The sequence below is a fragment of the Eumetopias jubatus genome, unplaced genomic scaffold (genome assembly GCF_037043125.1).
Source record: "Eumetopias jubatus isolate StellerSeaLion01/CBP00866 unplaced genomic scaffold, mEumJub1_p1.0 scaffold_1, whole genome shotgun sequence".
NCBI lineage: Eukaryota > Metazoa > Chordata > Mammalia > Carnivora > Otariidae > Eumetopias > Eumetopias jubatus.
The window spans coordinates 9,382,149-9,399,047 of NW_028274807.1; the positions used below are offsets into that span (position 1 = coordinate 9,382,149).

At 49.2% G+C, this 16,899-nt stretch overlaps 1 protein-coding gene across 2 annotated transcripts in view; it reads right to left on the reverse strand.

Moving 5' to 3' along the window:
• Nucleotides 1–2,000: 2,000 nt before the first annotated feature.
• SIM2 (SIM bHLH transcription factor 2) overlaps nt 2,001–16,899 on the reverse strand; it is a 49,985-nt gene continuing 35,086 nt past the window's right edge. For both annotated transcript variants that reach the window (XM_088021029.1, XM_088021016.1), the window contains exons 8-11: nt 7,321–7,468; nt 5,716–5,884; nt 4,691–5,099; nt 2,001–2,446 (exon numbers count right to left, since the gene is read on the reverse strand). In XM_088021029.1, coding sequence (XP_087877155.1) covers nt 2,001–2,446; nt 4,691–5,099; nt 5,716–5,884; nt 7,321–7,468 — 1,172 coding nt within the window. The remainder of the gene's footprint in view (nt 2,447–4,690; nt 5,100–5,715; nt 5,885–7,320; nt 7,469–16,899) is intronic.

Here is a 16,899-nt window from a genome sequence, read left to right on the forward strand (position 1 = left end):
AACCCCGATGTTTGTTTAGACAAGGAAGTTTTCCCTAGTACACATTTCATTTTTCAAGTACATACTCATTGTTAAGACTGTTTACGTTATCATTTGCAAATCTATAATGGTCTTATTTTTTCACAGTAACCTTTGATCTTAAACTGCTGGAAAGCCTTCTTGGTTTGTATTTACTAATGAACACAGACCCAATGATTAATAACAAGGTAGACACAAACGCATTTTGTGGTACTTTATTGAAAAACGTCAGGTGATATCGCCTGCTCATCAAACCCGCACCTTTCAGGAATCCTGGTTTAATGATGAGACTTATAAGCATAAAAAAATAATACCCCAGGCTTATTTTCTGTGTGCACAAAGAGCTGCTAACGAGGTATAGGTAAGTGCAGTATAGAGGTGTATGCGTTCGATTCTTAGGACTCAGTCCCTTTGCTGTACCATGCATGTTCCTAAATTTGCAAATGTCACCCCTACCATAAGGCTACTGATGCCCTGCTAAGAATGAGGCAGACCCTCAGTGTGACCCTAGGTTGGCAAGCGATCACTTCACATTTTGCAAACAATCCTGTATAGGTGCGCCCTGATTCCAGAACAATGAATTGAAGACATTTGTGAACAATCTTTCCACTCAGAAAGGTGCAGAGTTTCCTAAACGAAAACCATTTTTGAAACAGGGCAATGAGGGAGTGTTTAGAGTGTGGAGCAAATTGAAACACGGTGGTTATGCATCAGTCCATTTCAGAGCCATGGTAGGATTTTTAAATGGTGAAATCTTGAAGCAAAAATATAAAAGTAAGACAAAAATGAATGGAAGTTTATTTTTAAAACACTGCTGGTGCTTTATAAAAGGATTCCTGTTCACCTGTCACATACAGGACATGTTCATGGGGTTTTCTTGCTATGCAGAAAATGCAGGAAATGCTGAAGAAAATGTATACACCATTTTTATACCATCCCTCTAGCGAGTTTTCTTCCACGAGGGCACAGTCCATTGACAATTTTCCATATTGCACATGCAATTTAACTAACTTTATTAGCATTACTTGTAGCAAACACGAGCCTAGGGAATTACAGGTATGTGTGGGCCAGAGGGATGTTGCCTCCCAATCAAACCCGACAGGGGTAGCCAGTCGCCTTGGGCACCTCATCATCATCCACATGTCATTCTCAGAAAATATCTATCTGGCTCTCTGTATTTCTGCATTTAATGCCTATCCCATATATTCGGAAGGTGCTATTCTTGGTGCCATCAGGAGTTCACAGGGGTTAGGAGGAAGTAAAAGCTCATGAATGTGCTTGTGAGGCACACCCATGTTCATTCACTCCCTTGGTCTGGGCTTGCGGATGTTTGTACTGAAAAAAGGCTTAAATTAAAACGACAACAGCTTTTAATGAGACTCGTGAATGACTTGTAAAGTCGTCAGAGTTGTTGTCGATGCGTGGGACTTCAATTATCACACCCTGCCTTAAGCCTCTAGGGCGCCCTGAATTCAGGAGGCCTCCCCCTTCCTGGTGGGCCGCGGCCCGGCGTGTCTGACTGTATCAGGCTGGGCTCTCCCCTCTACAGAGGCTCTCCCCGGGGTGGAAGCTCCTGCAGTCCCCCGGTGGGACCGCCACTGAGCTTCCGGGACGAGGCGAGGGCGCGCGAGCCTGATGTCAAGGTGAGGAACCCAAGTCCGCCCCCAAGACGGGGTAGTTTGAGGTCACACGTGGGACGCAGGGGGCGCTCAGCTCTGCCCCTTCGGAACCCGGCTCCTGGAGAACAAAGGTCTGGAGGGCCTTTCTCTCCCCGCCGCGCCGCAGTCCCGTGCACCGGCGTTGGTGGGATCTACGTAAAAATCTAGAAGGCGGCCGCGGCGTTCTATTAAAATAGTCGTCTCTGTATAAATTAATTTAAACCGTGCATATACAGCTCGCCCCTCGTAACTCGGCTGCACTCTGGAGAACAGGAGCCCGAGGCCTGGCCTATGGCTTCTCCCTGCGGGCAGCCCTGCGCGAGGTCACCTGCCGTTGGTGATGATGACCGAGGCGCCCAGGTAGTGCGGCAGCGGCGCGCCGGGCGGCGAGGCGGCGGCGGGGCCGGGGGCCCGGGGCCGCAGCGCGCCGGCCGCCGCCTCGGGGGCGCCGGGGCCGCAGGCGAGGGCGGGCGCGCCGGGCGCAGCGCCCCCCAGCGGCCCGCGCCGGGCCAGCACGCGGTGGTAGTTGAGCAGCACGAAGGGCAGCTGCGCAGGCGCGCCCGGGGGCTCGGGGGCCGGCGGCGCGCAGCACTCGGGCGCCGCGCGGGCCAGCGCCAGCCGCGCCCCGTCCCGGGCGGCCTGGCGGGCGGCCTTGGCCGGGCCCAGCGCGGGCTCCTCGCGGTAATGGCCGCAGCTCGGGAAGCTCGGCGGCGGCGGCGGCGGAGGCGGCGGCGCGGTGTCCTCGCCGAACCTGCGCGCGGCGGCGGGCGCTGCGGGGACAGGCGACACGTTAGACGCCCGCGCGGGGGAGGAAGGGGACCTGCCCAAAGCAGCACCAACCCGGTGGGTCCGGGCGCCGCCACCACCACCCCTCCCTCGGCCACCCGCGCGGCGCGCTCCGCCCACGCAGCCGCCTGGGCCCCTTGCCCCACCGCGCCCAGGCCCGCGCGGTCCGGTGGCAAGCTGCAACCTGCAACCCGCGGCGCTCTGGTGGTCGCGTTAAAGAGCGGAGAGGAACAGGTGCAGTTCCCGGAAGCCGTTACTCAATGCCACATATCCAACAGGTCTTTCAGTGTGCAATCAGTACTTTTACATGATTGAGATGCCTGGTTCTTTGTTTCTGCCGTCCAGGTGCAGTGCACGGCCGGCAGCACCCCTCCCTGCCCTGGCCACATTCCAGTGCGCAAGAGCCGCACGTGCCTACTGGCTACCATAGCGGACAGCGCTGGTCTAGAGGCTTCCACTGCCTGACGGGTAAGGTGGCCCCAGTCAACCCTGTTTCCTTTCTTTTTTTTTTCTTTTGCTTAGTGGGGAGGGTGGGGTGGTAATCCCACCTGCTCCTTTTAGTGCCGTCATAACTAAAGTTAATAACCACCCTCACCAGTCAGGTGCCTACAATCAGCGCCCAATGGTTTTTTTGTTTTGTTTTGTTTTACCTTAAGACAACCTTTGTCTTCCTTTAATATCAAAAAAGACTAGGAAGTAGATCACAAATTGCCCCCAGATTAGCACCTTTGGTCCATTTTTACCAAGTGTATGACAAATGAACTCCTTATTACCCTCTTTCACTTTCAAAATAGCCATTTAAAAAAATATATATAATACTGTGTGTTAGTTATATCACTGGCCAACATCCACACGCTAAGAAAAAGAATTCTTTCAGGTCAATCTCAAGTGAAGAATATTTTCAGCTGTTATCAGAATGCTTAGCTTTGTCTTTCTTATCGTCGGGGGAAATCCCTTCCTTGGTTATTTGAGTGATCCAGTAGCTGATGGTTCTCTCTCCAAATCTGAGAAACTGGTGGCATAAGGACTGGCCCAGGCCAGAAGGCAGGGCTGCACTGCCCTAGTCAGTGGCGTGTTCTTTTCTAAGCTGGCTACTTTTGAAAAACATGTCCCAGTAATCTCCAATACGGTTAGCTTTCTCCCACAGTCTATCCCTCTTCTCAGATTGAGAGACGAAATGGGTCTCAGCCTTGCAAAGACAGTCTGAGCAAGAGACTCCCCAAGCAGCCCGAGGAGGAACAGAGCCTTACCTGCCTCCAGGGAGGGAAAGTAGAGTGGGGAAGGAGGGGGCTCCGGAGAGCTCTCCTCTTTAGGCAGATGTTTCTTTTCTGAGCATGTAACATTTACCCCGAATGTAGTAGCCACTGCAGGAAATTTGCACCATCTTGGGCTACCCTCTGAGCAGTAGTTAGTTCTGCGCAAAACAGGAATATACCTCTTGCAGCTACCCCTCAACCCCCACCTACCCTCTACCTGGGGGTTGGTCCAGTGAGCAAACAGGAGTCTGTCTGGGCCTGGGGAAACTGGTGGCACATCCATGGAGGACATTTGCCTGTCTGCCACCAGGAAGAGCTGGGGGAGGGGCCATTCCTGTCTCCCTCTCGTTGAACCAGCGGTGCTGGGCAGGCACCTACTGTGTGCCAAGCCCTGGGGTAGTAGGCATATCATATGGGTTATGATCCCATTTTACAGATGGAGAAACTGAGTCATGGAGTGTTTATGTTGTTTGCCCTGGGTTGGTGAGTGACATTTCTGTCTTTGAGCTCATGAATTTCCGCCACTGTTCTCCACACTTTGAAAACTGGCGTGTGAAGAAAACCAACAGCATCCCATACTCATTTCTGGGTAGGGTAGAGAAGTAATCTTGTAAAAGAAACGTGGCTGGAGCATTCTCAGTACCCGGGAGCTGGGTTTGAAAATCACTTTGTCTGGCAAACGAGGCCAGGGTTTCTGTGGAGGGTGGCTGACCACCCCCCCCCGGGAGACATCCTCTGCCCTCTATCCTGTCACCGGCACCACGAGAGGCACACGGACTCAGTCACCCTGCTCGTCTCCCTCTTGCAAAGCCACTTCCCATCAAGAGCAGGAAAGCGCAGGAATTCCTACTTATAAGCAGGAAAATGAAAAGTTGGCCCAAAGTGTGAGGATCATTTTTCCATTTGCCACCCACCGCCACCACCACCGCTGTTCACAGCCCTGCCCCCTCCCCTCGTGCAAACATGACCCACCTTCGTAGTTTGGCACGAGGCTCTGCCGAGCAGTGTTCACCGGCGGCTCGGAAAGGTTTTTAGCTGGAGACGGGCTGCTAGGCACTAGGGGGTTGGCGTAATGCCACTGGCATTCACCACTGGCTGGCAGGGTGCTCAGGAAAAAGCGTGCCACCTCACACGGGGATCCTTGGGGCTGCCCGAATTTGGCCGGCAACATTGGCTTTTTGCTGCTGAAGACGTGAGAGTCCAGAGGGAAGTGTCCATAATGGTAGGAGAAGGGCAGGCTGTAGGACGGGGCGTACAAAAGGTCACTGCTTTCTGAATGGAGCTGCTGTTCTGGGGGTGCCGGGGCGTTCGCCGGGGGGCTGGCTCTCCAGTTTCCCAGCTGGCTGCATTCCAGTTTGTCCATTTGGAACGAGCTGTATTGCTGTTTGGCAAAGAAGATGGATGAAGGGGCCAGTGAGAACCTGCCCTCCAGCCTCACCAGACCCCACCCTCTAGGCTTCGACCGCATCCCTGGGCTGGGCCTACCATGGCCACCACCGTGAGGTCCCACTGGGGACAGGTGCACAGCAAACAGTACCAAGTGACCCTCCCCCTGCGTGGAACGAGCTCTCCCCAGCCCAAGCTGACCACATACCAGATACACATAGGCACTTGCTCTTTCTGAGATGTTACAAACTACTTTTTTTTTTTAAAGGAAGGTTTTCATTAAAAAACAAATGCTATGGAAACACAATGCACTGTGCTCTAAGCCACATGAATGGGGGTTCCAGCAAGCTGAAGTGCCTTCCTAATGTAGTCTTTTCTCCTAGACCCCACAAGTCCTCCCACACGTTAGCTTTGCGTGCCTCCAGGCGTGTCTCGGCTGTGTGTGGGGGACATCCCCAGGGGCCTCTGCCACACTGCACAGGGAAACTTCTGGGCCGGGAGACGCGCTCTGCAGTCAGAGGCTCGGCATTCCTGGACGGGCCGGGGGGTCCTGAGCAGCCCCCCGGGCCAGGTGTCTGCTGCACCCTGCCCCAGCAGGTCCCGCGTGTTACCTGTAGGGGGTAAGGGTTTGTTCTCAGCTTTGTCTTCATCTTTGTATTTTTGGGTTTAGCTAATTTCCTAGTTTCTTGTGAGGTAGACAAGGCAGTCCTCCAGGAGTCCTGGCACTTGGACGTAGACACCTGGTCCAGGGATAACTGCAGTTCCTTGTATTCGACATCCCTGAGAAGCAAGAGCAGGACAAGGCATGTCCAGCAGGCTGCCCCAGAAGAGCGGCTTCCTTGGCCCGCACCCCCAAGCGAGCGCGTTCACAGAGCTCCAGCACAGCGGCTCACTGAGGTTGGATGGGACAGGACTTGAGCAGAGGGCAGGCCACCCTCATGATAAAAGCCCCCCCACCCCCACCCCCGAAGGCTTGGGCAATGCTGAGTGAGGTCCTGCTACATCCAGCAGGAATAGCCGGGGGTGGGGGGTGTCACCGTAGCTCTCTCCCATCCTGTAGCTCCCAAACACGTTTCCCTGGGACACCATGGGCCGTAAGGAAGTGTGTCAGGGCAAAAGGAAAGGGCAGAAGCATTACTTACCAGTTTGGGTATCTGAGACTCAGCTGCTTCTCTAGTTAGCACCCAGGGAGGCGTGAGTGGGGGACCATCAAGGGTCCGGGAGCCTGGCTGCCAGCCCACCCCTTTTCCACAACAGGCGCCGGTTTCTGCCCTAAAGAGCTAACTCGGCATGGTCGTGTTCATGGTTGGAGGGGGGTGAGGAAGCTGCCCAAAGTACCAGCCCACACCTGTCTGCTTAGGAAGAATCATTAAGGGGCTAAAATGCTTTCTTCCCTACAGTTTTGCTAAAATCACCCTCTAGTTCTAAAAAAAACAAAACCAAACCAAGAAACCAGGGACCTGGCAATCATTCTATGAAAGAACTGAGAGCCTAAATCCTTACTGCTTTAGAGCACACTTGAGGACCTTGTTCAGGGTAGGGCTGGGGGACTGCAAGGGTATCAAGTTCAGGGCCAGAGCTGGGTGCAGGTAATTTCACATACAGTAGCCATGGTGGGTCCACAGTAATATATGGTCCCAGGGAGACTCATGTCCTCTTGTGCCTAAAGGTCTTAAAAGTATGTGCAACTGAACTTGACCTTCTGGGATTCTAAAGGGGCCATTCATCATCATCTGCAATGGGCTATACAGAAAGACGGGGAAAATGCGAGATATCTCCTGTCCCACATGGCAGGAGCATGCAAGATGACCCTGATGTTTGTGGGCACAGAGAGCATAAATTTATATTCCTGATCCAGGATGTACATCGCCTGTGCAGCCTCTGCAAGATGGAGGGAGAGGACATCTCCCACCTGCCCCCTGCCCAGCCCCCACGCCCCTCAGCTGGTCTCTGTGATCTGATCTTCAGCTGTACCTGGGGCAGGGCTCCCTTTCTGGTGTCCCCCCCCCCCCACTGCCTAGCACCTGGCTCTCTGCGCTGAGTCCCGAAATAGTATGGACCTTCCCAAATGAACAGATTGTTCAAATAAAAACAAAACAGGAGACAAATGAACAGTTTCGGAAAGAGAGAGAGAGGGAGAGATGGTGCTTGTGGGAGTGGGCTGATGAGGGACAGGGGAGGAGGAGAGAGCAAGGAAACAAATACGTCTGACTTACGTGAGGACATAATTGACACTCACGATGCAGTGTGGCCGGGACGAGCGGCTGTTGTGCACGACGGTGGCGTAGCTCTGCACCCACACCCAGCCGCCCAGCTTGGACAGCAGCCGGTAGTACTTGGTGGTGACCTGGCCCTTCACCAGCACTGCAAGCACAAGGTGACATGAATCCCGAGGGACAATTAGCAGGCCCTGCTTTGGGGACACTGCCCCCATGGATAACCTACAGCCCTGGTTCTGGGCCTTTTTGGGGTCAAGGACACCTCTGAGAACTTGACAAAGGAATGGGCTTTCTCCACGGGAAGGTGCATGCTTGCACACACACACGCACACGCAAGATTTTTGCCTACGATTTCAAGGGGTCCGAGGAGCAATCTCTCCCCTCCCCTGTCAAATCTAACAGTCACTGATTTCATTGGGAAAAACAATTAGTCCCCGTACAACATTTGCACCTGGCAGAGTGATAAAATTCGTTCTGCTTTTCAGTTTCCCAAATGCCACGATGTATGTTATAGTCCCCCAAACCCTTAATCTCCAAAACCCTTAATAGGCACCAGGGGGAGGGGGTGATGTAGTTATTTAAACAAAATAACAAGTACATTCAACCAAGTGTCAAATTGTTGATATTTGCTGCTCTCCAGAACATGTGTGTATTCACCGCGAGACTGCTATTCTGTTGCCTTTTATATTTTCTTCCCAGTAGCCCCACTTTTCCTCCGGCCTATTCCCTATGTTGCGTATGCAGGAAAGAACTCTCTTGGCTAGTTTCTGAACATGGGCCGATGGGGCCATCTTCCATGCATGGGTGCAAACTCCGGAGTGCTGAGCCACGCTCACTTCCAAAGCCTCTGTACTGATTTCCCTCAGGGCCTGGAGGGCACAGGCTGGAGGGGAAGGAAAGTGCCAGAAGCTTTGGGTGGGCAGTGGAGAGGAGAAAGTCCCAATTAGTCTTCTCCACGGAGGGGGAGGCCAGCACAAATCTAAAAGGCATCCCTTGATGCCCAGGTCATGGCTATCGGGCATTCCTGCTTTTCAAAGCAGGGCTGGGCCCAGGGCTGTAACTAGCAGCCACCTGAGCAGGAATTTGGGGAGGTGGCCAAATTCTGTGCCTGCACGAATTGGCACTGAAGGAATCCCCTGGGGGCCCTCATCTTGTGCCACTAGGCAGAGCCCCCTCACCGTCTGCCCAAACCCTCCTGGGGCTCTCCACTGCCTTTTGTGGCTTCTTTTTGTATTAAGGGTGCTTCTTTATCATCCACTTTAACACCTGCAGTAAAATATTCTGGTGCAGAAGAAAAATTACTTTAAATATGATAGTCAAAGAGCTACCAGCCTTAATATAGAAAGTGTTCATACAGATCAATGAAAACAGTAAGACCCTAAAAGTTATATGAGAAAAGGACCTGAACAAACAGTTCAACAAAGAATATAAATGATAAATGTTCAATGTATTTGCTTAACTCAAAGCTAGATACCATCGTTAAATCAGCAGACATTTAAAAAGAAAAAAATATTGTATGGTTCCGTTTATGTGAACTGTCCAGAATAGGCACATCTATAGAGACCGAAAGCAGATTAGTGGTTGACAGAAGCTGGGGGATGAGGAGGACCAGGAGTGACTGCTGATGGGTACCAGGGTTCTTCTTGGGATGAAGAAAACGTTCTGGAATTCAGTAAAGGTGATAGTTACACGACATTGTAAATATACTGACCACCTCTGAAAATGGTTAAAATGGTGAGTCTTAGACTATGTGGATTGTATCTCAAAGAAAATAATGAAAAGACAACAGGTGATGTCAACTAATCTATTGTGGGAGGCACTGTCACGTGTTGATAGAAGCATGGGTTGGTACGGTCCTTCTGGGAAGCAGTTTGACGGCTCATACCCATTGACACACTGACTTCACTTCCAATAACTGATCCTATTATAAGCAGTCCTGCTTATAATTCTGGAGAAAAAGGAGGGGGAGACCTGAATGCTCAAGAATTAGGGAAGATGGTAAATAACTTTTGGAGTACTAGGCAGCTATTGGAATAATGATTAATAAGAATTTGTAATATGGGGAATGTGTATGATATAATGATAAATGAAAAAAAGACACATTCAAGACCACAGAAATACAGGGGCACCTGGGTGGCTCAGTCGTTAAGCGTCTGCCTTCGGCTCAGGACATGATACCAGGGTCCTGGGACTGAGCCCCGCATCGGGCTCCCTGCTCAGTGGGGAGTCTGCTTCTCCCTCTCCCACTCCCCCTGCTTGTGTTCCCCTCTCTCACTGTCTCTCTGTCAAATAAATAAAATAATAATTTAAAAAAAAGACCACAGAAATACAAAGATCATATGAGACTGCTATGAACAATTACATGCCAAAAAATTGAACAACTTAGAAGAAACGCATAATTGGCTGGAAACATACAACCTATGAAGACTGAATGGTGAAGAAACAGAAACTCTGAACAGGACTGAAGGGACTGTAAGGGGATTGAATCAGTGATCCAAACCTCCCAACAGAAGTCCAGGACCAGATGGTTTCACTGGTGAATTCACCAAATGCTTAAAGAAGAATTAATACCAATCCTTTTCAAACTTTTCAGAAAATCAGAGGAGGAGAGAACACTTCCAAACACATTTATGAGGCCAGCATATCCCTGATACCAAAACCAGACAAGGATACCACAAAAAAAGGGGAAATTACAGGCCAATATCTCTGATGAACATAGATGCAAAAATCTTCAACAAAATATTAACAAACTGAATTCAACAATACATTAAAATGATCACACACCAAGATCAAATGGGATTTACTTCCAGGATGCAAGATGGTTCAATATCTGCAATCAATCGAAAGGATACACCACATTAACAAGGTGAAGGATAAAAATAGATGCAGAAAAAGCATTTGACAAAATTCAACACCCATTTATGATTAAAAAAAAAAAACCTCTCAACAAAGTGGGGATATAAATGTCCACTGTACATAATAAAGGCCATCTATGACAAGTTCACAGCTAACACCACACCTAACCAGGGAAAGCTGAAAGCTTTTCCTCTCAGATCAGGAACAAGTCAAGGATGCCCACTCTCATCACTTTTATTCAACATAGAATCAGAAGTGCTAGCCAGAGCACTTAGGCAAGAAAAAAAAAATAAAATAAAAGGATAAAAGGCAACCCAAAAGGAAAGAAAGAAGTAAAACTGTCACTATTTGCAGATGACACATTATATACAGAAAACACTAAAGACTCCATCAAAAAACTCTTAGAACTCATAAATGAATTGAGTAAAGTTGTAGGATATAAAATCAACATACAAAACTCTGTTGAGTTTCTACACATTAATAACGAGCTATCAGAAAGAGAAATTAAGAAAACAACCCCATTTACAAATTACATAAAATAGAATAAAATACCTAGGAATAAATTTAACTGAGAAGGTGAAAGACCTGTACCCTAAAAACTACAAGACACTAATGAAAAAACTGAAGGAGACACAGATTAATGCAAAGATATCCCATGTTCATGGAGTGGAAGAATTCATATAAAATATCCATTCCACCCAGAGCAATCTACAGATTTAATGCAATCCCTATCAAAATTCCAGTGTCATCCTTCAAAAAAAACCAGAACAATCCTAAAATTTGTGTGGAACCCCCAAAATTCCTTAAAAGATGAAAAGCAAAAATAACAAGTGGTATTACATCTCAATAAAAAGTTTCTGCACAGCAAAGGAAACCATCAACAACATGAAAAGACAACCTACCGAATGGGAGAAAATATTTGCAAATCATATATCTGATAAGGGGTCAAAATCCAAAATATGCAAAGAACTCCTACAACTCAGTAGTAAAAATAAATAAATAAAACAGTCCAACTAAAAAAGGGGCACAGGGTCTGAATTGACATTTTCCTAAAGAAGACATACAGATTGCCAACAGGTGCATGAGAAAGTTCACATCACTAATCATCGGGGAAATGCAGATCAGAATCACATGAGATATCACCTCACACCTGTTAGAATGACTACTATCAAAAAGACAAGATATGACAAGTGTTGGCAAGGATATAGGGAAAAGGGAACCCCTGTGCCCTATCAGTAGGAATGTAGATTGGTGCAGCCTCTATGGAAAGCAGTAAGGCGGTTCCTCAAAAAATTTAAGACAGAACTACCATATGATCCAGAAATTCCACTTCTGGGTAATTTCTCTGAAGGAAACAAAAACACTAACTCAAAAGGATATCTGCTCTGCCATGTTCATTATAACATTATTTACAAAAGCCAAAAAATGAAGGCACACTGAGTGGTGCCCATCCATGGATGAACGGATAAAGAAATTGTGGTACACACACACACACACACACACACACACACACACACACACACACACACACACACACAGGAATACTGTTCAGCCATAAAAAAGGAAGGAAATCCTGCCACTGGGACAACATGGATGGACCTTGAGGGCATTACGCTCAGTGAGGTAAGTCAAAGACAAATACCATGTCACCTCACTTATATGTGCAATCTAAAAATAGAAGTTGATAGATACAGAGAACAGATTTGTGGTTGCCAAAGGTGAGGGGTGACAGGTGGGTGAAATGGGTAAAAGGGGTCAAGAGGTACAAACTTCCAGTTATGAAATTAATAAGTCTTGGATGGGCGCCTGGGTGGCTCAGTGAGTTAAGCATCTGACTTCAGCTCAGGTCCTAATCCCAGGGTCCTGGGATGGAGCCCCGAGTGTCGAGTGTCAGGCTCTGTGCTCAGCAGAGAGTCTGCTTCTCCCTCTGCCCCTCCCCCAACTTGTGCTCTTGCTCTCTCTCAAATAAATAAAATCTTTTGAAAAAATAAAGTAAATAAGTCCTGGACTTGTAATGTCCAGCATGGGGACTTTAGTTAATACACTGAAAATACACTGAAAGTTGCTATGGGAGTAGATCTTAAAAGCTCTCAAGACAAGAAAAAAAAATTTATTAACTCTGTATTGTAACGGATGTTAACTAGACTCATTGTGGTCATGTAGCAATACATTCAAATGTCAAATCATTATATTGTACACCTGAAACTAATATAATGTTACATGTCAATTATGTCTCATTAAAAAAAGAGACACGATTCAGAAGTGCATAGAGTACAGGTAGGAAAAAGTGAATGCACATGCGTGCACACACATATACACCCCAGCTAACTGCGTGATGTCGGACAAGTTACTAACCCCTGTGGCTCAGTTTCCCCACTTAGAACAAGAGGATAATCATACTCCCTACCTCACCCGGCTGCTGGAAAGATAGATAATCTGTGTGAAGCTTTAGAACAGTGGTGCAGACACACAGCAAGGACTCGATATAGATTAACTCTCATTATCTGGTCAAATTACAAGAAGTTTCATTTTCTTCTTCTCAGCTTTTCTTGATTGTCTACATTTCCAGCAATAAGGAGGTATTCGTTTTTTAATAAAAGTGAACAATTATTTTTCCCACGGCTAAGTAGTGGGGGGGGGGGTCGGGAAGTGGAAATGCAGCACGCCTTGGGCCCCACGCCCCTTACTTAGCCGCACGACCGCCATCCCACCCAGACGAGGGGCAGGGCTCCCCGGGACAGTGCAGACACGAGCTCTCTTCCCCCCGGGGCTTGGCACATGCACCTGCGTGGGCTCCCTCGGCAGGAGCCAGATTCCATGCCGAAGAGCACAGACAGGTAGTAGGAAAGAGCTCTCTTTACAATGCTTCTCCTCTTGGGGTTTGCTTTTTTAACAGCAAAATCCACAGTTTCTACTTCCAGCTCAGGTTTGCATGCATGGCCTCATTTCAGCCCCCCTACAACCATGGGAGGCAGGCATCACCGGGAAAGTGGGGCCAACAAGTCTTGCAGGCACAGCTGGAGCCCCAGGCTGGATGTTCTGATGACTCCCTTTTCTCAGAGGGACCCCTATGGGAGGAGGGGCAGCAGCCTCCAGAAGGTTCTCTGTAGCTACATGTGAAAGGAGAGGTGGAAGGAAGGTTAAGGGAGACTCAACCAATTTGCTTTTGGCCCCAAAAGAGATGAGAGAAGATCCAACAAGGGTCCCCTATGTGGATTTCCCAAGCGGCCATTCCTTCTTCAACAGAAGTGCTTATGAAGCAACTCAGCTTTGAAATCTGTTCCTAGTGGTATCTGGAGTGCCCCTGGCAATAAGACCACATGCTTTTCCTTTCTCCTATATTGTCCTTTCTTTCTTCCTTCCTTCCTTCCTTCCTTCCTTCCTTCCTTCCTTCCTTCCTCCCTCGCTCCCTCCTTCCTTCCTTCCCTCCTTCCTTTCTTTTTTGAGAGAGAGCGAGTGTGCATGTGCAGTGGGGAGCGGCAGAGGGAGGAGACAGAATCCAAGTGGACTCCACACTGAGCGTGGAGCCCAACATGGGACTCAATCCCACGACCCCGAGATCAGAACCTGGGCTGAAATTAAGAGTTGGACGCTTAACCAACTGAGCCACCCAGGAGCCCCCATACTTTCCTTATTTCTTACAACATTCCTAAAACCTATCCATAATCATCTAAGCCGGATACAATAAAGCCAGTTTATTCCAAATATTTTATATTAGGATTCCACTGGCAGAAGTTGCAGAGATTTTATCATTTCTGACCCTCCTTGCCTCTGTTGTGATGGGACTTAGATACGGAGACCGAACAAACACAGACATAGAATTTTTTGGTTTTTTTTTTTTTTGCTTCCCTATGACCCATGGTGATAGTCCACATATCAATCCAAGTTGAAATCCTAGACACTTACAACATTCCTTGGTTTGGTCTAGCTCCCCCTCCAGTCTGTGGTTCTTAATTAGCTGCCTGAAATGATCCCAGGGCGGAGGACTATGAGGAAGGCCCTGCTTGGAGGTGATGGACGGGGGCAGGCTGGAGATGTCCCCTAAGCTGTAAGCTCTGTGAGCAGAGGCCCTGGCCCTGGAGCTTCCAGGCCACAGTATCTCCAACATCGCAGTCTAAGATGTTTCTTTAATCAGGGTGGCCCATGCTGAGATGGAAGCCAGTGGTCATGTAGCAATACATTCAAATGTCAAATGTGAGGGGTGACAGGTGGGTCATGGTTTTCTGAGGCCACTTTGGGGTGGGAATTCTGGTTCCATGAATTTGCTATCCAGAAAAGTAGGTGGCCTGCCTGGTTCCTCCAGAATTCCTCCTGAAGGCGCAACTGGGCCTCTCAGCCTCACTGATAGGTAAACCTTGGCCTGGAGCACAATTTCTATTTCTATTTGTATGTATTTCTATTATCTATTGGGGCTATTTTGAATTTTAAGAGCTGAAAAGGACACCAAAAATGCCTGTCGTGATTGAATAGTGTTCCCTCAAAAGATAGGTTCCACGTTCTGACACCTGGAACCTATGAACGTGACCATATTTGGGAAAAGGGTCTCTGTAGATGTAATTAAGTTAAGGATCTCAAGACGACATCGTCCTGGAATAGGGTGGGCCCTACCTCGAACAAGTGCCCCTCCAAGAGACAGAAGAGGAGAAGACACACGTATGGGGGGCGGCCGAGGCGGAGACTGGAGGGTTGGGACCACAGCTGAGGATTGCCAGCCGCTGGCAGAAGCTAGCGGAGGCAGGAACGATCCTCCCTCAGGCCCCAGAGGAAACCCAGCCCTGCTGACACCTTCACTTCGGACTTCTGGTCCCCAGAACTGTGGGAGAGTAAATTTCCATTGTGTTCAGCCCCCTAGCTGGTGGTACTTCGTTAGGACAGCCCCAGGAAACAAAACCACCCTCCATGGGAAAACTGGCGGATGCGATCCCCACGCTCCGCCTGCTCTCATCCCCCCTGCCGGCTCCAGCCTCGGGGGAGTATAGCCAGTGGGTCTCAAGAAAAGCCACGTGTTCCTCTAGGGAGCGTGTACGGTCCCCACACAATACCCTGCTCTACACTGAGGCGCTCTGATGGGTAGGACAGCGTGGAAAGCACCTTCAGGAAGAACGTCCCCAAGGGCCACATTGTGGCACTGACCACGGAAGATGGGCTGAGCCCGACCCATGTGGCAGCCCGAAGGTACAGTCTACACCTCTAGATGTCCAAACTGCTTCCAGGGATCAGGACAAGGTGTAGATCACGCTGTGCCTTCTAGGATTATTTCCTGGTCCATCGCTCGTGGTTCCCCCGTAAGGCACAGGCTTCCCCACACCTTCACTTGCAAGACAAAGACTCCTCTACCTCCAGACTCTCCTTGGAGAATAGTATCTAAAAAAGGATCTGAGTATGAATTAAATGTGGTCATCCATTTCCAGTCCAGAGGCAAGCAAGGCCAGCAGCAGGGGCTAGGGTCGCCTGAAACGGAATCGTCACAGTAGATTGGAAACTCCTTTCAAGTTTATCTTCCATTTGAAGACCTCCGTCCCCTGCTCCACAGTGGAGCTACAGAATGTATGCAAACTGGTATCCCATGTACCACATAAGCTCATGGATGGGCTCTGTTAGTGGTACAGAGCTGTTGTTACTCAGAGTGCCTTTGGATGGCCATGTGTTAGCCACAGGCTCTACCACTCCCTACTGCCCTACAGTTGCCCATTCATACATGTCACATGCCTGGCCCCATAAACATCTGGGTTTGTGACTCTTGTGGACCATTTAGGGTGTGTTCTCTCTGGGTGTCTACCAGCTGTCCTATAATTTTGTTATAACAGTTATTGCTTGAAGTCTGTAGACCACATATTCAGGCTTTGAAGCCTTTCTGTGATATTGAAATGTTCTGACAGTTGGACATGGCCTGTGTTCTCTGTGATCTGGGCCCATTCTGGAGAGGGGCCTAACTAGAGAGCTCGGTGACATTCTTCTACCACCTTCGACAAATAGCCTTGTGGACATCATAGTTCTTCCAAACTGTTGTGTCCAGAGGAAATCTGCCCGGTGTCCCTCAACATAAATCATCAAGGTCACTGATACCAGTCCCTTCCCAAGCTGTGTATCGCCCTGAGGCCACATGATGTCATGCCTGCGCCGGGGCCCACACTCAGCAGAGCCACCCCAGGATGGCAGGCGGGGAAAGGCTGGGAGGGTCAAATACATTCCCTAGAGGGTCTGTGTTCATTTTTCCTTACAAAAGCTTCTGGGGAAAGCCCTGGCACAGTCTGACTTGCAGGGAAGGCCCAGGTCCACAGGGACACAGAAGCTGGGATGCGAGGGCCATGCCAGGCCCCGTCTTGCTGACTTCTGGAATCCCGTGCTCCCCAAAGACAGCACTGCCCAGCCCTGCTTCTCTGTAGGAAGCTGACTTTCTGGAAGGTGTTGAATTCTCTTTCTTTAGGGGCTGTGCTTTCTTTGGACCCTGTGGATCCCTGCTCTGGGTTAAGATAATATTTTGAACAATGTGTGAAAACCATTTGGCTGACTGTGGTCCTCCAGAGCCACCACTGCCTTATGTCCAACTCTGCTGCTGGCAGAGCCCTTTGCCCCGTCTCCAGGGATTCCGGGGTTTTGGACGCCAGTGTGGAGAAAATCTGGCCTTGGAAAATCGGACAGTGACCTCCCTGGGTGTTGGCAGATGTTTCCTGTACTCAGTGACCTCATCAACTGCGAAGACAGATGCGTCTGTATGTC